The 17,307-nt window shown below is 46.1% G+C and overlaps 5 protein-coding genes across 7 annotated transcripts; all 5 read right to left on the bottom strand.

Moving 5' to 3' along the window:
- Window positions 1–16: 16 nt before the first annotated feature.
- Window positions 17–3,802, bottom strand: LOC116802334 (heat shock protein 60A). The gene is made up of 3 exons (XM_032726615.1): window positions 3,647–3,802; window positions 918–2,288; window positions 17–854 (listed from the first exon to the last, which is right to left on the bottom strand). The coding sequence occupies exons 2-3, from the start codon at window positions 2,286–2,288 to the stop codon at window positions 504–506; spliced, it is 1,722 nt and encodes a 573-aa protein (XP_032582506.1). The 5' UTR covers window positions 3,647–3,802; the 3' UTR covers window positions 17–503.
- Window positions 3,803–4,129: 327 nt separating this feature from the next.
- Window positions 4,130–8,608, bottom strand: LOC6617625 (apyrase). 2 transcript variants are annotated; one of them, XM_032724877.1, is made up of 8 exons: window positions 8,357–8,519; window positions 7,911–8,136; window positions 7,656–7,853; window positions 7,189–7,591; window positions 4,903–5,060; window positions 4,752–4,851; window positions 4,337–4,688; window positions 4,130–4,278 (listed from the first exon to the last, which is right to left on the bottom strand). In XM_032724877.1, the coding sequence occupies exons 1-8, from the start codon at window positions 8,494–8,496 to the stop codon at window positions 4,179–4,181; spliced, it is 1,677 nt and encodes a 558-aa protein (XP_032580768.1). In that variant the 5' UTR covers window positions 8,497–8,519; the 3' UTR covers window positions 4,130–4,178. The 2 variants fall into 2 exon arrangements, with proteins under 2 accessions (XP_032580768.1, XP_002041938.1); XM_002041902.2 differs by lacking the exons at window positions 4,130–4,278; window positions 4,337–4,688; window positions 4,752–4,851; window positions 4,903–5,060 and adding exons at window positions 5,160–5,321; window positions 5,380–5,734; window positions 6,565–6,661; window positions 6,715–6,872 and having other exon boundaries at window positions 8,357–8,608.
- Window positions 8,609–9,653: 1,045 nt separating this feature from the next.
- Window positions 9,654–12,196, bottom strand: LOC6617624 (lanC-like protein 3 homolog). 2 transcript variants are annotated; one of them, XM_032724879.1, is made up of 3 exons: window positions 11,865–12,196; window positions 11,742–11,802; window positions 9,654–11,624 (listed from the first exon to the last, which is right to left on the bottom strand). In XM_032724879.1, exon 3 carries the CDS (start codon window positions 11,536–11,538, stop codon window positions 10,279–10,281), a length of 1,260 nt encoding a protein of 419 aa, XP_032580770.1. In that variant the 5' UTR covers window positions 11,539–11,624; window positions 11,742–11,802; window positions 11,865–12,196; the 3' UTR covers window positions 9,654–10,278. The 2 variants fall into 2 exon arrangements, with proteins under 2 accessions (XP_032580770.1, XP_002041937.1); XM_002041901.2 differs by having other exon boundaries at window positions 11,742–12,196.
- Window positions 12,197–12,501: 305 nt separating this feature from the next.
- On the bottom strand, window positions 12,502–14,224 carry LOC6617623 (growth hormone-inducible transmembrane protein). The gene is made up of 6 exons (XM_002041900.2): window positions 13,807–14,224; window positions 13,628–13,739; window positions 13,408–13,549; window positions 12,973–13,309; window positions 12,741–12,873; window positions 12,502–12,679 (listed from the first exon to the last, which is right to left on the bottom strand). Exons 1-6 carry the CDS (start codon window positions 14,024–14,026, stop codon window positions 12,598–12,600), a joined length of 1,026 nt encoding a protein of 341 aa, XP_002041936.1. The 5' UTR covers window positions 14,027–14,224; the 3' UTR covers window positions 12,502–12,597.
- A 157-nt stretch (window positions 14,225–14,381) lies between these two features.
- On the bottom strand, window positions 14,382–15,284 carry LOC6617622. The gene is made up of 3 exons (XM_002041899.2): window positions 15,117–15,284; window positions 14,910–15,048; window positions 14,382–14,843 (listed from the first exon to the last, which is right to left on the bottom strand). The coding sequence occupies exons 1-3, from the start codon at window positions 15,196–15,198 to the stop codon at window positions 14,582–14,584; spliced, it is 483 nt and encodes a 160-aa protein (XP_002041935.1). The 5' UTR covers window positions 15,199–15,284; the 3' UTR covers window positions 14,382–14,581.
- Between the last annotated feature and the right edge of the window lie 2,023 nt (window positions 15,285–17,307).

The following is a 17,307-nucleotide window of genomic DNA, read 5'->3' as shown; positions in this document are numbered from 1 at the left end:
AGACGTCCAGGTTTTCCTCAATTTAACTTCGGATTTATTTAATATATTTTACAACTAGCGGTATCTTTACATATATAACATGTAAAAAAAAATAGAGTTAAGGAATAGTTAAAAAAACGTGGAGCACAATGGAGGCGACGGCGTGTGGCGGAGCGAACGCTGCAGTCTGGGCGAGCGCACATCCAGCCGGTTGGGTTGGATTGGATTTGTGTGCTGATGTTGCGCTGCTCTTGCCAAAGGATAAATGCGAAGCAAAACAAGGTTCCATCAAGGATTAGAATGTGTGTCAAATGGTGGGTGATGTGTCTCCGGCTGGATGCACCGATGTAAGAGATATTGGTGGGTCTCGCTTCGACTGCTGATGACTGTTAACTGATGAGCTGCGTTCGCCGTCGGCCACACGGCGGCATCGTTCCACATCGTGACTTAAACAGTATGTTGGTTTCGGTTCTCATCACATCTTCCGCCCCCTCTCCGGCTGTCGAACAGTCAGTGGCAGTTGCTTACATCATGCCACCCATGCCGCCCATGCCTCCCATGCCTCCCATACCACCCATGCCGGGCATGGCAGGAGCACCATCCTCCTTGGGGATCTCGGTGACCACAGCCTCGGCGGTGGTCAACAGCGAGGCCACACCGGAGGCGTCTGTGATGGCGGTGCGCACCACCTTGGTGGGATCGATGATTCCCTTCTCGATCAGGTTGCCGTACTCGCCCTTCAGCGCATCGTAGCCGAAGTCACCGGTCTGGGTCTCCACCTTGGCCACCACCATGGCGCCATCAACGCCGGCGTTCTTGGCAATCGTCATGCATGGCATGCGCAGAGCACGACGCACAATCTCCACGCCGAGTTTCTGTTATGGGATTTCATACACATTAATACACGGATAACAGAACAGAGGGATTGATAATCGTACCTGATCCTCGTTGGTGGTCTCGACACCCTCGAGCTTCTCAATGCAACGCAGCAGAGCGGTGCCGCCTCCGGGAACGATTCCCTCTTCGACGGCAGCACGGGTGGCGTTCAGGGCATCGTGGACGCGATCCTTCTTCTCGTTGACCTCCACCTCGCTGGAGCCGCCAACGCGGAGCAGGGCAACGCCGGAGGCCAAGCGGGCCAGACGCTCCTGCAGCTTCTCCTTCTCGTACTCGGAGGTGGTGTCCTCGATCTGGTCCTTGATCTGATTGGCGCGACGGAGCACATCATCCTTCTGGCCCTTGCCCTTCAGCAGCAGGGTGTCGTCCTTGGTGATCACCACCTCGCCGACCTGACCCAAATCGCTAACCTTGACGTCCTCCAGCTTGACGAGATCAGCATCATCGCCGAAGACAATGCCGCCGGAGGCGATGGCCATGTCGGTGAGGGTGCTCTTGCGGTTGTCGCCGAAACCGGGTGCCTTGACGGCAGCCACCTGCAGGCCGATCTTGAGGCGGTTCACCACCAGGGTGCTCAGGGCCTCACCATCGATATCCTCGGCAATGATGACCAGGGGCTTGCGCTGCGCATTGGCCAGCTCCAGAGCGGGAATGATGCTCTGCACTGATGAGATCTTCTTCTCGGACAGCAGGAGCAGGGCATCTTGGAACTCCACCTTGGCTCCCTTCGAGGAGTTGATGAAGTACGGCGAGATGTAGCCGCGATCGAACTTCATGCCCTCGATAACCTCCAACTCATCGGTGAGGGTCTTGCCATCCTTGACGGTGATGACGCCATCGCGTCCCACTTTCTTCATGGCCTCGCTGATGAGATTGCCGATGGCCTGATCGCCGTTGGCCGAGATGGTGGCCACCTGGGCGATCTCCTCGGGCGTGCTCACGGGGCGCGACATGGACTTCAGGTTGTCCTTGACGGTCTGGACGGCCAGCATGACACCGCGACGAATCTCGACGGGATTGGCGCCCTTGGAGATCTTCTCGAAGCCCTCCTTGGCGATGGCGCGAGCCAGAACGGTGGCCGTGGTGGTGCCATCACCGGCCTCCTCGTTGGTATTGTTGGCCACATCCTGGACCAGCTTGGCACCAATGTTCTGGAACTTGTCCTTCAGCTCAATGGACTTGGCCACCGTGACGCCGTCCTTGGTGATCTTGGGCGAGCCCCACGACTGCTCAATGATCACATTGCGACCCTTGGGGCCCATGGTCACTGCCACAGCATCGGCCAGCACATCGACGCCCTGGAGCATCATGGCGCGCACCTCGGGACCGAAACGCACATCCTTGGCATAGCCGCGCATGGCCAACTGGCGGCTAATGGAGGAGCGAGCAAGCGAAACTGGCAAACGGAACATCTGTGGAAGAGCAGAGAGAATTGGGATGATGATTACTAGCTGGTAGCAAGAGATGAATAAAAGCACGTGTTCTGGCCAAGAGTTTCACTAAGACGCGGTATCTTTGCGTTGTTTACCCCGTAGTTTCTTAGTTGATAAGCGAGTGTTTCCAGCGGGTCAAAGGTCAGAAATCTTCGTTCTTGAATGTGAAATTGGGAAAATAACGTGAGCACAGATCGTTTGAGATTTTCGACAACCAGTTCTGTAGGCTTCCCAGATTACTGACAGCAAAGCCAATGGAAAAATATTTACGAGGATATGTATGGAAATTACATAAACGCACAAAATTGGGAATTATTGAAGAGTTATAAAGGAAAATTATACATTTGTGTAATAAAACTCAATGTATAGAACTCTTTATCAGCATAATCAAATAGCTAATGTATGGCATAGAACACGTGGATAAGATAAATACAGATTTATATACATCTAGTTTCTGTTTATAAAAATCACAATTTTCGAAAATTACATAAACTAATTAATATCTCTATAAGAATTGCATAAGCCATTTGCTCAGAAAGAATAAGTTTTTTTCAGTTTGTTATTAATGTGAATACAATAAAATGAAATATAAGAAGAATTTAAACAATAAACATCTATTTATCATATAGAATGATGAAATAGATTTAAAAACACGCAACACGAGATATTTATAAGGAAATGCTTTGAATGGAAAAATTAAACCAAATCAATGAGTTTAGGTAGTACTGATAGCAATATGTAAACCAAATCGTTACAGCAGCGAGGCTCCACTGTACCGGCCAGGCCCCCTCCTTCCAGTGCCCACCCCCCGCGGAACGAACAACAATAACATCTCGGCACCGAGCATTCCAGAAGAAACGATTTATGTAACCCAGCACTTGGGCGAAAGACAAATATGTAGCTCCCGAAATCGGAGGGCATGTTATTCAATGAATCTAAAATTTCCGTAAACGAGAGTGGAAAGAAAGAAAGCAGGGCAAGCAGTAGCAGCACATGCAATGACTTCTGATAAATGTGAAATTGCCGGCAAGCAGTGGGAAAACATGTGCAACTGAGTTTCCACCAGCTTTCCAATGTGCGCGCCCGTATGCGTGTTTGTATGTGTTGAGGTGGATTTAATAAATTCTTATTTGGATTCATTAACTACAATGCAGACATCGTTTACTTTCCAGTTATCAATGAGCAGAACATTCTGGAAACACGATTTGCCGGCTATCGGCCAGATTGTTCGCTCTTATATAATCGCTAATGGGACACACACACACACACTTGCACCTAAACTTAAAATGCAATTGGGCAAATGGGAATGGCGCTGGAAATCGAAATTGAGAACTTACTGTGAATTAAACTGGTACTGCGAATTATTGACGAGACAGTTAAGCGAACGTTTCCGATTCTATTTGATGTGAAACAACAAGCCCACTTCACCACAGTTTACTCGCTTCGAAATGTGCGCACAGGCGGTCCGAACTTCCTAACCTTAATGTGTATCGGTGTGGCCGTTCGTCGACCATCGAAAATAGCCGGCGAATATCGATTGCCTGCGTAGGGCAATCGAATATTATCGGCAGCCATTTGGGGGACTCGCATGGCAAGTTAACTTTGGAATAACTTGATATTTTACCGATAAATAAGTTTTCTTGTTTCCATAGTAAGATAGACAAAGATGTAAGTACAACGCAACTATTAATAATCCAATTATATAATTATAAATAACTATCGTAGCAAGCTTTATGTGGTTCTGATAGAGATGTGTTAAGTGCGGAAAGCGATAGTTTCGCGCCTAGCTAAGTTTTTTCCAAAATGAAACCATACATATGTATATTTTATTATTTAGGTTTATTAAATGTTTTAACAATACTACAAATTCTAAGTATTTACAAACTGAATCCTTTGCTCGATTGCAGTCGTTATTTGCCCGGTGGAGTTCATGTAGTCCATTAAGGCGTCCAAGTCGAAAGGACCAAACCTTGCAAAATAAGGTTTTTAATACTATATTTATGGTCAACATTGTTTAACACGCTTACTCTGGATCTTCTGCATTTTCGCTGATTACGCTGAATCCGTTCTTGCCATTCGCCAAGTACTCCATGACCACCACGCGGTACTTGTGCTCCAAATCGAGTGGAATATACCTGGGCACCTGGCACTTGGAGCACCTTACTCGCACACTGAATACTCGCTGATCGGCGCTCAAATCGTAACGGATACGGAGACCGGAAACCTGAAGGAATCGGGAGGAACGCGGCGTGGGCGAACTGGCATTCATGGGCGCCACCACGTGCTCCAGCAGCTCCACAATGTGCCTACCACGCAGACTGAGGGCCACCAGTCTATTCTGCCATGGGCACATGGCAAACAATTGCTTGTAGGTGATGTCTGTGGGGTGATATACTTAGTCTTATTGTTCGATTAAGGATACATGTAGTTTTCAGGACTCACTGCCAGCTGGAATAGGCACTCGAAAAGTTCCCGTGGATGTCAAGGCAATGGTTACGTTACTCCAACTGTCCTCAGACCACGATGAAGCATCCTTGACAAACTGAAGATTCTCATTGGACTAGGTCAGTTGCAATACAAAACCAATACTTACCGCATGAAGCATGGCATCGGTGAAGAAGTTACCCAGATTGCATTCCCCACTGCTACACTGACTCTTCTGGAGATTCACGCGACTTTGGCCCACTGTCCGCTCGGCAATGGGTTCCATCTCGAGTTGCCAAGGCACCATGGCCTCCAGAACGATGTCATCTTTAGGGGATTTCAAATGGTATATGGTTATATTATGCTATTATTGCTTCCAAACTTATTCCCCAGCATCAATAATCTTCCAGAAAAAAGATATGGTTGTGTACTTTCCCTGATAACTTTATTGTGACTGCAAGAATTGCACATTATGGATATAATACATATAATCAGTTGAGCACTGTGATGCGTCCCTCGAGGCCCTGGTAAATGGGATTGATGTGATTGCTGTACGAGATTAGGGCATCCAAGTCCGTGACTCCCCACCTGAAATCAAATGGTATTACAACATGGGACACAAGATGAGCGGCCTGTATGTACGTACTGGAGGTCAGTGCCCTCGGCGAGCATGGTGTAGCCATCGCCACCAGCCTGCAGGAAAGTGGGCGATGTGAGGCGATAGAGCTTGTCGGATACCAGAGGCTCGTACTTGGGCACCTCGCAGTCCGCACAACGAATCGTTACGGATATGACACGCGATCCCACCGGCTTCGTGTAGTCGTACTTCGCCCGGATGCCCGAGAACTGCAGATTGATGTACGATCCGGTCACGCCGTTCTCGAGATCCACCTTACTCAGAGCCCACTCCATGGCCTCCACTATCTTGCTGCCCGGCAGATTGTAGGACACCAGCATGTTCTCGAAGGGCGACATGCTGATTATATGGGCGTACGTAAGATCTGAGGAACACATTCAAATGAAGATTTTCAGAGGACTCTTTTGCTATAACTTGGCCAAAATCGATCACAGAACCAAGAAATTGACTTTTTTGTGCAGCCTATGATCCACATAAACTATCCCTGTAACTCGTGCATTGATTTCGGGAAATATTTTTTTTCGAATTTTCTGATCTTTTAAATTCATTTTTTTTTGCAAAAAATTCACAAAAATTTACATTTTAAACTGTGAATGCCATTCGAAAGGGAATTTTGTGACGAGTTCAACGAGGTATGGCATTCCATAGTAGGGCTAATAACTTCAATCCTATGAACAAAAAGAGTATTAATTTTTGTTGAAAAATTGGGGATTAATTTTGGCAAAATTATGATATTTTCGAAGATTTTAATATCCCATAACTTGGCCAAAAATGGTCACATATTAAAAAATTACTGTTTTATACAGCTAACGATCCGAATAAACGATTCCTATACCAATTTCTTTTATTTAAAAAATTTAATTTTTTTTTTAAATTTTTTGAAATCATAATTTTTTTGCGAAAAATTGAAAAAAAATTGCATTTTAAACTGTGAATGCCATTCGAAATGGAATAACCTCCATCGTTATGCGTTAAAAAGTGATCAATTTTGGCATAAAATCGGCATACCTTTTTTTGAAAAATGTTAAAATTTTTCTTAGGAGTATTTCTACTGAAAATTGGCCAAAAATAATCGCATAGCAAATATAACTAACGAATTTCGTATACCTATATTTTTGTTATTTTTAAAAGAAATCTAATTATACTTAATACGAAATCTGTAAGTAGAATGTTATATTAAATTCCAATACTCACTGCCCCTGTAGAGCGGCACACGGAGTCCTCCGATGTTCATGAGTCCGGCGGATACATTCGTCCAGACCTTTTCTTCATATGGAGCCATTCCAACGAACTGCAAGCGAAGAGATTGCATATACTTGATCCACAAAAGGTCTTCCCACTTACAGAATGGACCATGGCGTCGCAAAAGAAGTTGCCCAGGTTGCACTCTCCGGCGGCACAATCGTCCTTGGTGAGATCCACCTTGGTGTTGCCCACCACTAACTTGCCCGTCTCGTCGATCACCTCCTTCCACGGCTGCATGGCCACCAGAACTTCCTCATCTACGGGGAGCACAATGCACAAGAACACATCAGATATACAATCCTCCTGCAATCGCGGACTTTCACATGGCACACAACAACACAACATAACTTATAGGTACACTGAAAACAAATCACTTGCAGTTCACACAAAAAATAACAAGTAAAAATTAAGCACTCAAATTATAAGATAAAAACAAGCAACTAAGGAAATAATCGAGGGATTAGTTCTTATAGAAAAAGAACTTGGGAATTATAAGGCCGTTCGAGCAGTAGAGGTACAGTTACGAATTTTTCTTAAGAAGTCACAATACCCTACTGACTCAATCGTACTGACCTTCTGGCACGGATTGGTCCATGTAGAGCGGGTCACCCTCGTAGTCCAGCACATCGCCATTGTCATCGAAGTAGACGATCAGGTTGCCCACGTAGCGGGCATAGGCCGATGCCTGGACAATGAGCACGCGGTGGCCAGAGCTGTGGATCACCTCGGTGGGATAATCACCGGCTGGGTTGTGTGGCCCAGGCGGATCACCCGTGTAGAGGAAGGTGTGCGAGTGGGAGCCAACGATGACGTCGATCCAGTCGCCGGCATTCGCAGCGATCTGCTGATCCACATCGTAGCCGCAGTGGGAGACGACGATGATGATGTTGGCACCCTGGGCCTTCAGCAGCTGCGCCTCCTCGCGAATGGTCTCGCTCTCGTTGCGGAAGATCACCTTGCCGGTATTGGCCAGATCCTGCAGCACAATAAAATCCACTCAATTCATATGGCATCTGCATGGTGGAATCACCCAAACTCACGTAGGTTGTCTCCAGGATAACACCAATCACGCCAATCTTGCGGCCCGATCGCTCGATAATCATCGACTTGTTGTACTTGCCCTCCATGGTGGGCTCGTGGGCGCAGTCCATGTTGGCCACCAGCATGTTGGTGTCCACCGTCTCCAGGAATGGCACCACGCCCTCCACTCCGTGATCGAACTCGTGATTGCCGAGGGTCTGCAAGGGTTGGTCAATTGTGGAGATCAAGCAACGCATATGTATACCATCACTTACCATCACATCGGCGGGCAGAAGGTTCAGCAGCTGCTGGGTAACGTTCCATCGACCGATGTTGTACCACAACGTGCCCTGGAAACTGTCGCCGGCATTGATGTAGATGGGATTGAGCTCCGCCTGCTCCTGGAGCAGACGCCTCACGGTGTAGACGGCGCGCGGATAGCCACCGATGCACTCCTCGCCCTCGTCGCAGGTGCCACCGGAGGTGTCCGTGGCCTCGAACCTGCAAATGAAACGGATCGCAATCGAAGCGTGGATTAGATCTCGAGTGGACTCGTGCTCAACGATACGCCATGGCCATGGCCCATCGTCCGTATCGTTATCGGGATCGGGAAATCAGTCAAATCGGCATACGCAACGAAATCAGTACGTGGACCTGATAGTATGCCATGGTTTACGATCATGTGCTGGCCATAAACCGATCCAATCCGATCGTGCCTTACCTGGCGTGCAAGTCATTTATATGGATTATGGCCACGGGAAAGCCCTCCTTGTCGGTAGCCTGCGCGGATGAGGACATGACCGCGATCACCGCCACCAACACTAACAGCGACCATGTAAGTCGATTGCAAGCGGTTGCCATTTTCCGACGCACACCTGCACCTGCACTTCACCTCACCAGAAAAAAAATTGGTAACGAATTAAATTCAAGTGTAAGCACACCCAACGCGATGGCCGTCGATAAGGCAACTGAATGGCCAAAATAGCGAAATCTGAATGGGCCTCGCACCCGATCCGATCTGGGCTGGATTGGTACCCTTCCTCCGCTGATAAGCCAAGTATGTGCGTTATGCATGACCTGTACACGGCGAAAAACTGCGGCATATTGCTTAGTCCCGCAAACAGACAAAAAATGAAACTTTAAACATTTAATTATATATTTTAACGCTAAGGATAACTACAATTTCCAGTTAAATAAATTTTCTTTTCAACGAACCTAAAAAAAAGAAGAATAGGTTCTATGCACATTACTCATACGCCGCGTTGTCCGTTTTCTTTGTCAAGTGGCCAGCAAACTGAATAGCCTGCAAATATACCCTTAGTGCTCACACTTGCTGGGTATCAAAACACTTAATGATATGCTCCTATAGATCCCCGATAAGCCAGTATGGCCGAGATATGGTCAAACGGATTCGACTGTCGTTATTCCGGTAATACTCAACTGCGCTGACACTTGTTACACATGCACGGCACTTGATGTATGGCATGGAGTGGAGTGGAGTGAAGTGTCCCTCCTCCTACAAGCGATTGTTTATTGCGTTCTGGGCCAAAATAAAATATACAAAAATATATATGGGCGTGGGAATCGGACAGCCACCGCACAGGCATGTAATAAACAGGCAATCAATTTGGTTTATAGCGCCAAAAGCGAATTGGTTATATTACAAATAGACGGAACTTCGATCTCAACGGATGATAATCTCCCTCTTTTGCGAACCACAAGGTTATCCTGAAAATATTAGTATATTATTGGAACTTACCTTAATGCCACAAGGCAATCGTATCAGGTTTATAAGGCGTTGATAAACCAGATTTCAATCAATTCCTACCCGATAAGCGAGCTTTACATCAGCCAAAGTACTTGAGTTAATGCAGATAGTTCATAAAATAAAAATAAAACCACAACATGGCAATAATCCGTACAAAGAATCAGTAAACTATAGATTTCTAGAGGTAAACGTATAATATATAGATTCCCTTTATCTTAACCCAGACAATTGTTTGGAATAAGAGTCATTCTTTTTGGGGTATTCAGCCGTATGACCATGGATTCGAAACTGGCCACGGGATTGTACATATCCGTATAAAATAGTACAACGATTTATTTCATTCTCATTGACAAATAGATTGAGAGCTCGTCGTGGATTACTCGTAGGTATAAAGCACACTATGCATATAAGTATTATGTTTGTCTGTATATAAGATGTCAGCGCAAGTCTGTATATATATATATATATACATATATATATAAGGAGTGTCTATATATATATATATATACATATACTATAAATTGTATATAAATATAATGTATATGTAATATGTCTGTGTATAAGTATCAATGTATTAAGTTAATTGCTTAGCGTAAAGCACAGAGAATTTTGATATGAGAATGACTGAGAACATTCCAGCATGCGGTGCGCTCAGAGATCGGATACGGGCTCCATCGGGACCTGGGATCTATGCAGCACCTGGCATCCTCCTCCATCTTTCACTCCAACGTCCCAGTTTGCTGGGTGAACGCAAAGGCAACAATGAGCAAAAAATCGGCAAACAAGTGACTAGAAATGATGATAACTCTTCCTGATTCGAAAGTATGTTGTGTTGAGCATTGGTCGGGCTGGATAGTGGGGGTGGGTCGCCGGGTTTAGTGAAAGACGTCCATGAACGGAAAGTAGGCCTGCTCCGGCTCGAGCAGATCCACGAGGTAGCAAACTGTGCCGGCAACACCCTCGTACAAGCTATGCGGACGATCCGGTGTGCGGGCGCGCAGTTTGAACTCGGCATTGGTCAGCAGCTCCATGAACTTGTGCGCCCTGTACAGGTACCTCATCTCGTTGGTCAGGCGGAACAGCAGCAGGAAGACATAGCCATTGCCGGCAACGCCATGGCAGATGCCCGGTCCCTTGCGCAGGAAGCCCTTCTTCCACACCATATCCGCACAGCGACGCAGCGAGGTCAAGTACTTCTCCTCCTTGAAGATCAGATAGGCTTTGGCCAGCAAATAGACGGCGCCGGGTGCTCCATGGCACCAGTGCACCAGACGCTTGTCCCTGCCCGAGCGCAGATCCTCCAGGGCCACCGGAAAGTTGCCATCGCTGTCCTGCAGCTCCAGAAAGAAGTCAATCGAGCGCTTGATGTCGCGCAACTCGGCGGCCGGCGCCGAAATGGGAAGCGTGCGGAACCACGGGCTGTCCAACAGCATGTGCAGAATGGCGCACAGGCCATGGGCCGCACCCAGGTACTCCGTGCCATGGTATTGGTACATCAGCGGACACGGCGAGTGGTTCTGCTTGCTGTACTCGCGGCCGCTGGTCACGATTAGCTGGCAAATGGATACCAGGTCGTCGTCGGTTATCTTCTTCTCCGGCAGCACATCGTTTAGCCAATAGCAGCCGGATAGATAGCCGGCACGTCCAACCAGCACCTCATCGCAGCCGTATTTGGTGTGCATGAACTCCTTGCTGCACGGGATGCCCGACTTGAAGTTGGCCAAGTCATCGGAGAGCTCCTCGGTGTCCTTCAGCTCCTGCGAGATGGCTGCCGAGACGGCATAGATCCCAGCATTGCCGCACAGAAAGGAGTAGCGCTCGGCGGAGCGCTTCTTGTAGCGATTGGCATTCACCTTGGCATTGCGGATGAAGGAGGCCGCGTGATCCAGTGCCGGATAGAGATCGCGTGTCTGCTCGCAGCTGTTGAGCTTCCAGAACATGAAGGCTATGCCGGCATTGCCCACATACAGATCCCCGCGATTGTCCTCATCATCGCTGTTCGGATGACAGTGCTCCAGTATGGCGTCCACATAGGTGCAGATCAGATTCTTGATGTGCTCCTCGTCGCTGGCGAAAGGTGTATTCTCCCCGCCGGCGAAATCGACAAAGGGATTCTTCAGGTAGCGGCGTTCCATGGCAAACTCCTGGCCAGGATCGGTGGTCAGTTGGCCGGTCTGCTTGACGTCTGCCTCTTCCACTGGACGACTTGCAATGGCACCAGCTGAAATCGTACATACATGCGGTATTTGGTAAGTGCAAGTTAGGAAATCGATTTGCCGGCTTTAAGGGCGCGGCCGGGCGTCTGGGAGCCACCACCTCTTCCTCCTCATACACTCACCTGTCTCAGGTGGAAACGGCAGTCGTGACTTCGTCGAGCACCTTCTGGCAATGGGACGTAGCTGCGGATTGACCAGCAAACTTAATATATGCAGTATTTGGCAAACTTTTGTTGTATTATCACCGAAATACGAGATGTGTGTGTTTGCAGGGACGAGTATTCTTGTCAAGTGTGGAAAGTCGGCGTGGATGTTCTTCTCACAGCCACCTAAAATCCGGAATACTTGGCGCTTCTGCGGGAGAACTTATTTCCGAACTGTCGACCGGCTCGACTCGAAATATTTAAACAATTCCTGACAGGAACGCTTAGGTCCTGTCGAAAAGAGCTGAATGAAACATCGATTCCATATCGATAAGTCCCTTTAGCCCAATTTCACTCTGCCATCGGTTTTTGAATTTAAATTAAAAAAAGAAAACAGAGCTTCTTCTAAGAGGAACAACTTTGCTATGGCGTAATTATCTAACTAAATAGGTAATACCGCAAACGCTCAGTAATTAAAGTACTTAAGCTATCGATAACAACGAATCCAACCGCTATAAATATCGGTTAAAAGCTAGCTACATTTATCGCTATCAAGCTTAAAATGTACTAACATTTTAAATTGTCTTCAAAAACGATTTCTTTTTAGAGATTGTATATAAGATTTGGACATATGGATATGGACAATATATTATTTAATTTCTAGGCTTGAAGGTTGTTAAAAGTACCAACTATACAGCTGACACTTATTGTTATTAGCCAAAGCAAAACACAAAGTTCGTGCATTTTGCTTCCTAACTCGACCGGTTTATTTTAGTAACAGTATAAATATATTTCAGAGGGTATCCTCCTCGCATCACATTTTCGTCTCCAGTGCTCACTTCCTGCGCTGACCACCACTCAAAATGGTGACGATGCGGATGAAAATGTTCAGCACGTCCATGTAGATCGACATTGAGCTAAAAGATAGAAACAAATAGGATAGAGTTTCAGCACGGCATGAATGAAGAATTAACTTACGCGTTGATTGGATCGTAGGGAGTGTAGCTGTACTGGGGATAGACCTCAGCGCGACGCACCATGCGCTGGGTGTCATAGAGCAGGAAGCCACTGAAGAGGACGAGGCCGCCATACAGGGACATGGAGGCCAGACCTGCGAAAAAAAAATAAAAAATGGGTTAACTCCGCTTGGCAATTAATAAAATATAATGAAAAGTGGTGCTAGCCCCAGTGGAACTGGCTAGAAACTCACCTGCGCCCAGCGCCGTGGTGGGCGGCAGCCACATGGATGCCAGGGAGGAGGCGAACACCACGCCCAAGCCAATGGCCAGTGGACCTCCCATGTAGAGGAACTTATCGCTGGGGGCACACGCGGCGATCGTGGACAAGCCACCAACAACGCCGCCCGTGTAGAGAGCGGCACGCGTCAGAATCGGTCCGCCCATGAAGCAAATGGGTGCGATCACGGCGCCCAGAATGGCGCAGTGCACCGCCCAGGCCAGATGCTTGGCTCCCAGACCCGGCTGGTACTCAATGGAGCGGGCAACTGCTCCGCTACCGATAACCAGCGCCAGCGAAGCAATGGTCGCCTAAGCGATTGAAGGCAAATAAAGAGGAAGTGTTATGTTCTGTTGTGTCTGTTGGGCAGGTAGGTGGCAACAACTGCGAATTGTGCAAGAGGACTCACCAAGATGCCGCCACGCGAGGCCAGCTCCAGGAGACGGTGCGAACGGAAGGTGGCTGCTGCTGCGGCCGCGGTGAGAACGCAAGAGCCACCGAAAAAGGCATAGGTGCTCTGGATACGATCACGCACAAACTGGGGCCACATGCTAAACGGAAGGTAAGGTATAATCTCAGTTATTACAATGCCTGTATTTCGCAAGGTAGAGAATCGTGTTATCACTCACATGGCGTTATCCGCGATGCTGGTTTGTTTTCCCAGTCCCACGCCGTAGTAGCACAGGGCGCCCAATCCAACGGCGGCTGCTCCGGCTGCAGCGCCCTTTCCCATGGAGTAGGCTGCACGCCAGAAGAGTATAGTTAGACGACAGATATACATAAATGGGGGATTACACAAGAGACTTACCATTGGCACTCGGCGGACCCATCAGTTTCTCCTTCAGCGAGGGAGCACGCATCTCTTCGACGGGCTCACGGGTGCGAACCACCCTGCGGGCGTAAGTGCGCACCGTGGAGAGATTGAGATTGGGATTGGCATTGGCCCGGAACAGCTGGGCCGGAGACTGGGCCAGGATCTTGATACCCCCGGCTGGACGGGCGGCAGAAAGTGCTAGACGCAGCAACATTGTGTTGTTGTGGTGAAATTCCGATGGAGGGCAATTGGTTGTCTTTCGGTAAGTGCTGCTTGATTCGGATTCCTATGTGGGGCGCTATCGTTTTCTCCAACTGATTTTGACTGGTCACTGCAGTTTTATATCTTGTTGATTCGTAGAAATTGTTAATTATTTTACTGTCTCTTGTGCTTTGTTATCGATATGTGGTGTAATCGCTATTCGATGTCGTGCTACGTGATAACTATGCCTATCGCAGAACGCTACAAATACCGCTAATATCGATATTGCGCTAATATATAATATTGAAAATTCCGAGAAAATAAATAGAAATATAAACCAAGGATCCTGAAGTGAGGAATTCAAATCGTAGCCCGTTGTTTGAGATAATTTATTTGATAAGCTAAGCAATGCTATCGATAGGGCGCTAAGTTTGAAAAGCGTGCACAGTGGAAAAATACATTTCTTTAGACAAAAATTTTACATTTCAAGTTACTTAATATATTCATGTATTTATTATAGCTGCACTATAGACTAACTAGTCCTAGGAACAGAGCACCAGGTCACTTTTCACACCTGATACTTCCTCGCCGACGCCGTTGGAATCTCGCCACGAGGGAGTGTCCGCCTGTCGATCACTATCATCTCGGTGAGATGGGATGATCGCAGGGTCCCATAGTGGTTGTATGTGTTGGTCTGCTCCAGAGTTCCCCCCGAATTCGACTCGTAGCTCTTGCACTCGTACAGTGGGCAGCATCGGGGATATTCGGCATGCGGTTCCGTCGATGGAATGGGCTTGCAATTGCCCTGCGTCAGTTTCGGCACCTGGCAGCTGGACCATGGATGAGTACGACGATCTGTTACCCGATACTATGGCATACTAGAGCTGTCCGCTTACCTATCCTCCCAGAGTTGCTGCGATTCCAGGCATTGAATGCGGACGCACTGATCCTCCCGCGTGAAGACTTCGCCAATATACAGCTGCCGACCCGTCAATGTATCCATGCAGAACTGCTGAGTATACAGATACGCCGAGGCTATAGGGTGAATGGGGAAATCAACGTATATTACGGAAAAATATATGTGTTATTTGGAAAAATCGTACATCGATAGGGAATCGCTTGGCTGCCACCGATGATCAATGACATCATGGCCACTAAATAAATCACGATGCTAATTGACTCCATTTGTGAAAATGTCCTTTTCGAAAGAACTCAGATCGGCGGACAAAATTTGGCCCGACGTTTACAAAGTTTAGCGCACAACTGAAGTCCGTTCGGTTAATCTTCGTTCATTTTTATATTAAAAAACCTAGAGTACATTGTTTATTTGTATGGAATCACACACTTACGACATTTGCGCGTTTTCTCTACAATAAATTTAACAAATTTTACTCTGATCTGCTCAATGTTTATGCGTACGGGCCCGCCAACAGTGCGTTTCATAGGTGTTTAAACAAATGTTTATGATATTGAAATAGATCTCAATACCGTTGAAAAATTCCCTTGCTTTGCCAAAAATAGATTCAATCATACAAATTTAGCTATATTTTCAGTTGAAGAGCAACATCATTTACACATTCAGACTCTTACGCCTTATAAAGCCATTAACTTTCAGTTTATTTCTGGATTTTATTTAATTTAATTTCTGTAAATTATTGGATTGACAGTTGCGAAACGCACCTTAGAATGCTCTGCTTATCGCGCCACAAAATTAAAGCAAGTGGAAGGAAAACGATTTATAGCAATATGCAAAAAGAAACAAATATCGATCCATATTGTGTGTATATAAGTCCGTCTGACCTGCCTAATCAGCATAATAATATATACATATATTCGCATAATTGAATCCACAAATATAGAAAGTACTTTCAGTGGGATAATTCAATTATTATTAATTTCACTAATAGAGCAAAATGTACGCAGAAACTAATAGAATATACCGATTTACTACTAGAAAATGCAGATTTTATTAATAATTGTATTCAAGTCGACTATCTCAGTAATCTCAGTAATGTTTTACTTTTGATTTTGAATTGGTTGTACCTATTCGCTTGACCGTTGCTATATAAAATTGTATAAACATATAGTTGAGATGCAAAGAATTGTTTATGTTTCAATGTTTTGGTTCGCGGCGGACGATCATGATCATCCAATGCCACCAAGTCCATTATGCAGACAGTCGGGCACTGGGGCATCGATGGGTGAATCATCCAAAAACAGTTCCCAAATCGATTCAATAAACCATTTGGTATATATATATATATATAATTTTATTTTACATTTTAAACGGCTTTAAAACGTATGAACTAACTCTGGTTTCTCTTCAATTGTCAAATAAATCTTTTGCCTTTTACTCAACAAACTGAAAAAGAACTACAACATCAATGACTAAACTGAAAGGAAGAAATATATATTTGTATGCAAGACCATTTTGTATTGCTACCAAATTGCCAATTTCACTTAAGTTCAACATGGAAAAAAATTTGCATGCAAAAATACGTCAATCAGAAGGTGAATTTCCGGGGTTGTCCCTTATTTCGAAAAAATGCTGGGAATCTGATTTTCACGTGACAGTCTGTGAAATAAGTATGTAACACCCAGTCCACTGGCGAATCCATTGATAATCGCTCGGGCTGATAAGCCGCATCTTCCATCAAGTGTTTGTAATCAGTGTGCCGTCTAATCAATTCCAGAATATTTCAAACGATTAGTGCGAATTCGGTGATCCCAGACGGGAGATTGGATTTCCACTGATTATTCGGGCCAAGAAATTGTGCGCACGAGTGCAGTTTGGATGTCTGCGGCACATCCTTTCCGTTGGCCAAAAAATCCATAAGCGAAAGGGATACTTGGACTTGATGGCGGAACCGGAAACGGAAGCTGTCACGCAAGCCTTTCACTCGCCGCTCAATTTTTCATCCCGCAGTGTCAGTTGAATGAGTCACGAGTCATGTGTGGCCGGAAAATTGCCTACTCTTGTGTGCTTCAAATGCTCGGAAAATGCTTTAATATATTGCATATTTCTTAGCTTGCCAGTTTTCGATTCTACAGAGTAATAAAATACCTAAATGTTTGTGTAAATGAATGAAATAAATGGCGATTACTTTTCGCAAGATGTTTACTCCCCTGAGAAATTCGTTGCAAATTTTTCGGTTAAAAAGTTATGGAAATATGATATTTTGGAGTTTGATATTGCTGCTAGAAGATTTTCAATGTATTTCTATGACTTTCTTTTCTTTTAACTTTTCATAGAATTACGATTCTATACCCCGCAATTGATGACTTTATTTTCTG

This window comes from Drosophila sechellia, chromosome X (genome assembly GCF_004382195.2).
Source record: "Drosophila sechellia strain sech25 chromosome X, ASM438219v1, whole genome shotgun sequence".
NCBI classification, from domain to species: domain Eukaryota; kingdom Metazoa; phylum Arthropoda; class Insecta; order Diptera; family Drosophilidae; genus Drosophila; species Drosophila sechellia.
The sequence above is the reverse complement of the archived record's forward strand: the minus strand, read 5'-3'. Positions and strand labels throughout refer to the sequence as shown.

Excerpts from the sequence above, each read along its gene's own strand:
- LOC116802334 (XM_032726615.1), bottom strand. The coding sequence starts at position 2,288 with ATGTTCCGTTTGCCAGTTTCGCTTGCTCGCTCCTCCATTAGCCGCCAG. Across the intron at positions 855-917 it reads AGACCACCAACGAGGATCAG|AAACTCGGCGTGGAGATTGT; the intron begins GTACGATTATCA and ends ATCCCATAACAG.
- LOC6617625 (XM_032724877.1), bottom strand. The coding sequence starts at position 8,496 with ATGGCAACCGCTTGCAATCGACTTACATGGTCGCTGTTAGTGTTGGTG. Across the intron at positions 8,137-8,356 it reads ATAAATGACTTGCACGCCAG|GTTCGAGGCCACGGACACCT; the intron begins GTAAGGCACGAT and ends TTTCATTTGCAG. Across the intron at positions 5,061-7,188 it reads GGACCAATCCGTGCCAGAAG|ATGACATCGTTCTGGAGGCC; the intron begins GTCAGTACGATT and ends AATCCCCTAAAG.
- LOC6617624 (XM_002041901.2), bottom strand. The coding sequence starts at position 11,538 with ATGGAACGCCGCTACCTGAAGAATCCCTTTGTCGATTTCGCCGGCGGG.
- LOC6617623 (XM_002041900.2), bottom strand. The coding sequence starts at position 14,026 with ATGTTGCTGCGTCTAGCACTTTCTGCCGCCCGTCCAGCCGGGGGTATC. Across the intron at positions 13,310-13,407 it reads CCTCGCGTGGCGGCATCTTG|GCGACCATTGCTTCGCTGGC; the intron begins GTGAGTCCTCTT and ends TCAATCGCTTAG. Across the intron at positions 12,680-12,740 it reads CCCTACGATCCAATCAACGC|CTCAATGTCGATCTACATGG; the intron begins GTAAGTTAATTC and ends TCTATCTTTTAG.
- LOC6617622 (XM_002041899.2), bottom strand. The coding sequence starts at position 15,198 with ATGGAGTCAATTAGCATCGTGATTTATTTAGTGGCCATGATGTCATTG. Across the intron at positions 15,049-15,116 it reads CCAAGCGATTCCCTATCGAT|CCTCGGCGTATCTGTATACT; the intron begins GTACGATTTTTC and ends TTCACCCTATAG. Across the intron at positions 14,844-14,909 it reads CAGCAACTCTGGGAGGATAG|CTGCCAGGTGCCGAAACTGA; the intron begins GTAAGCGGACAG and ends TCCATGGTCCAG.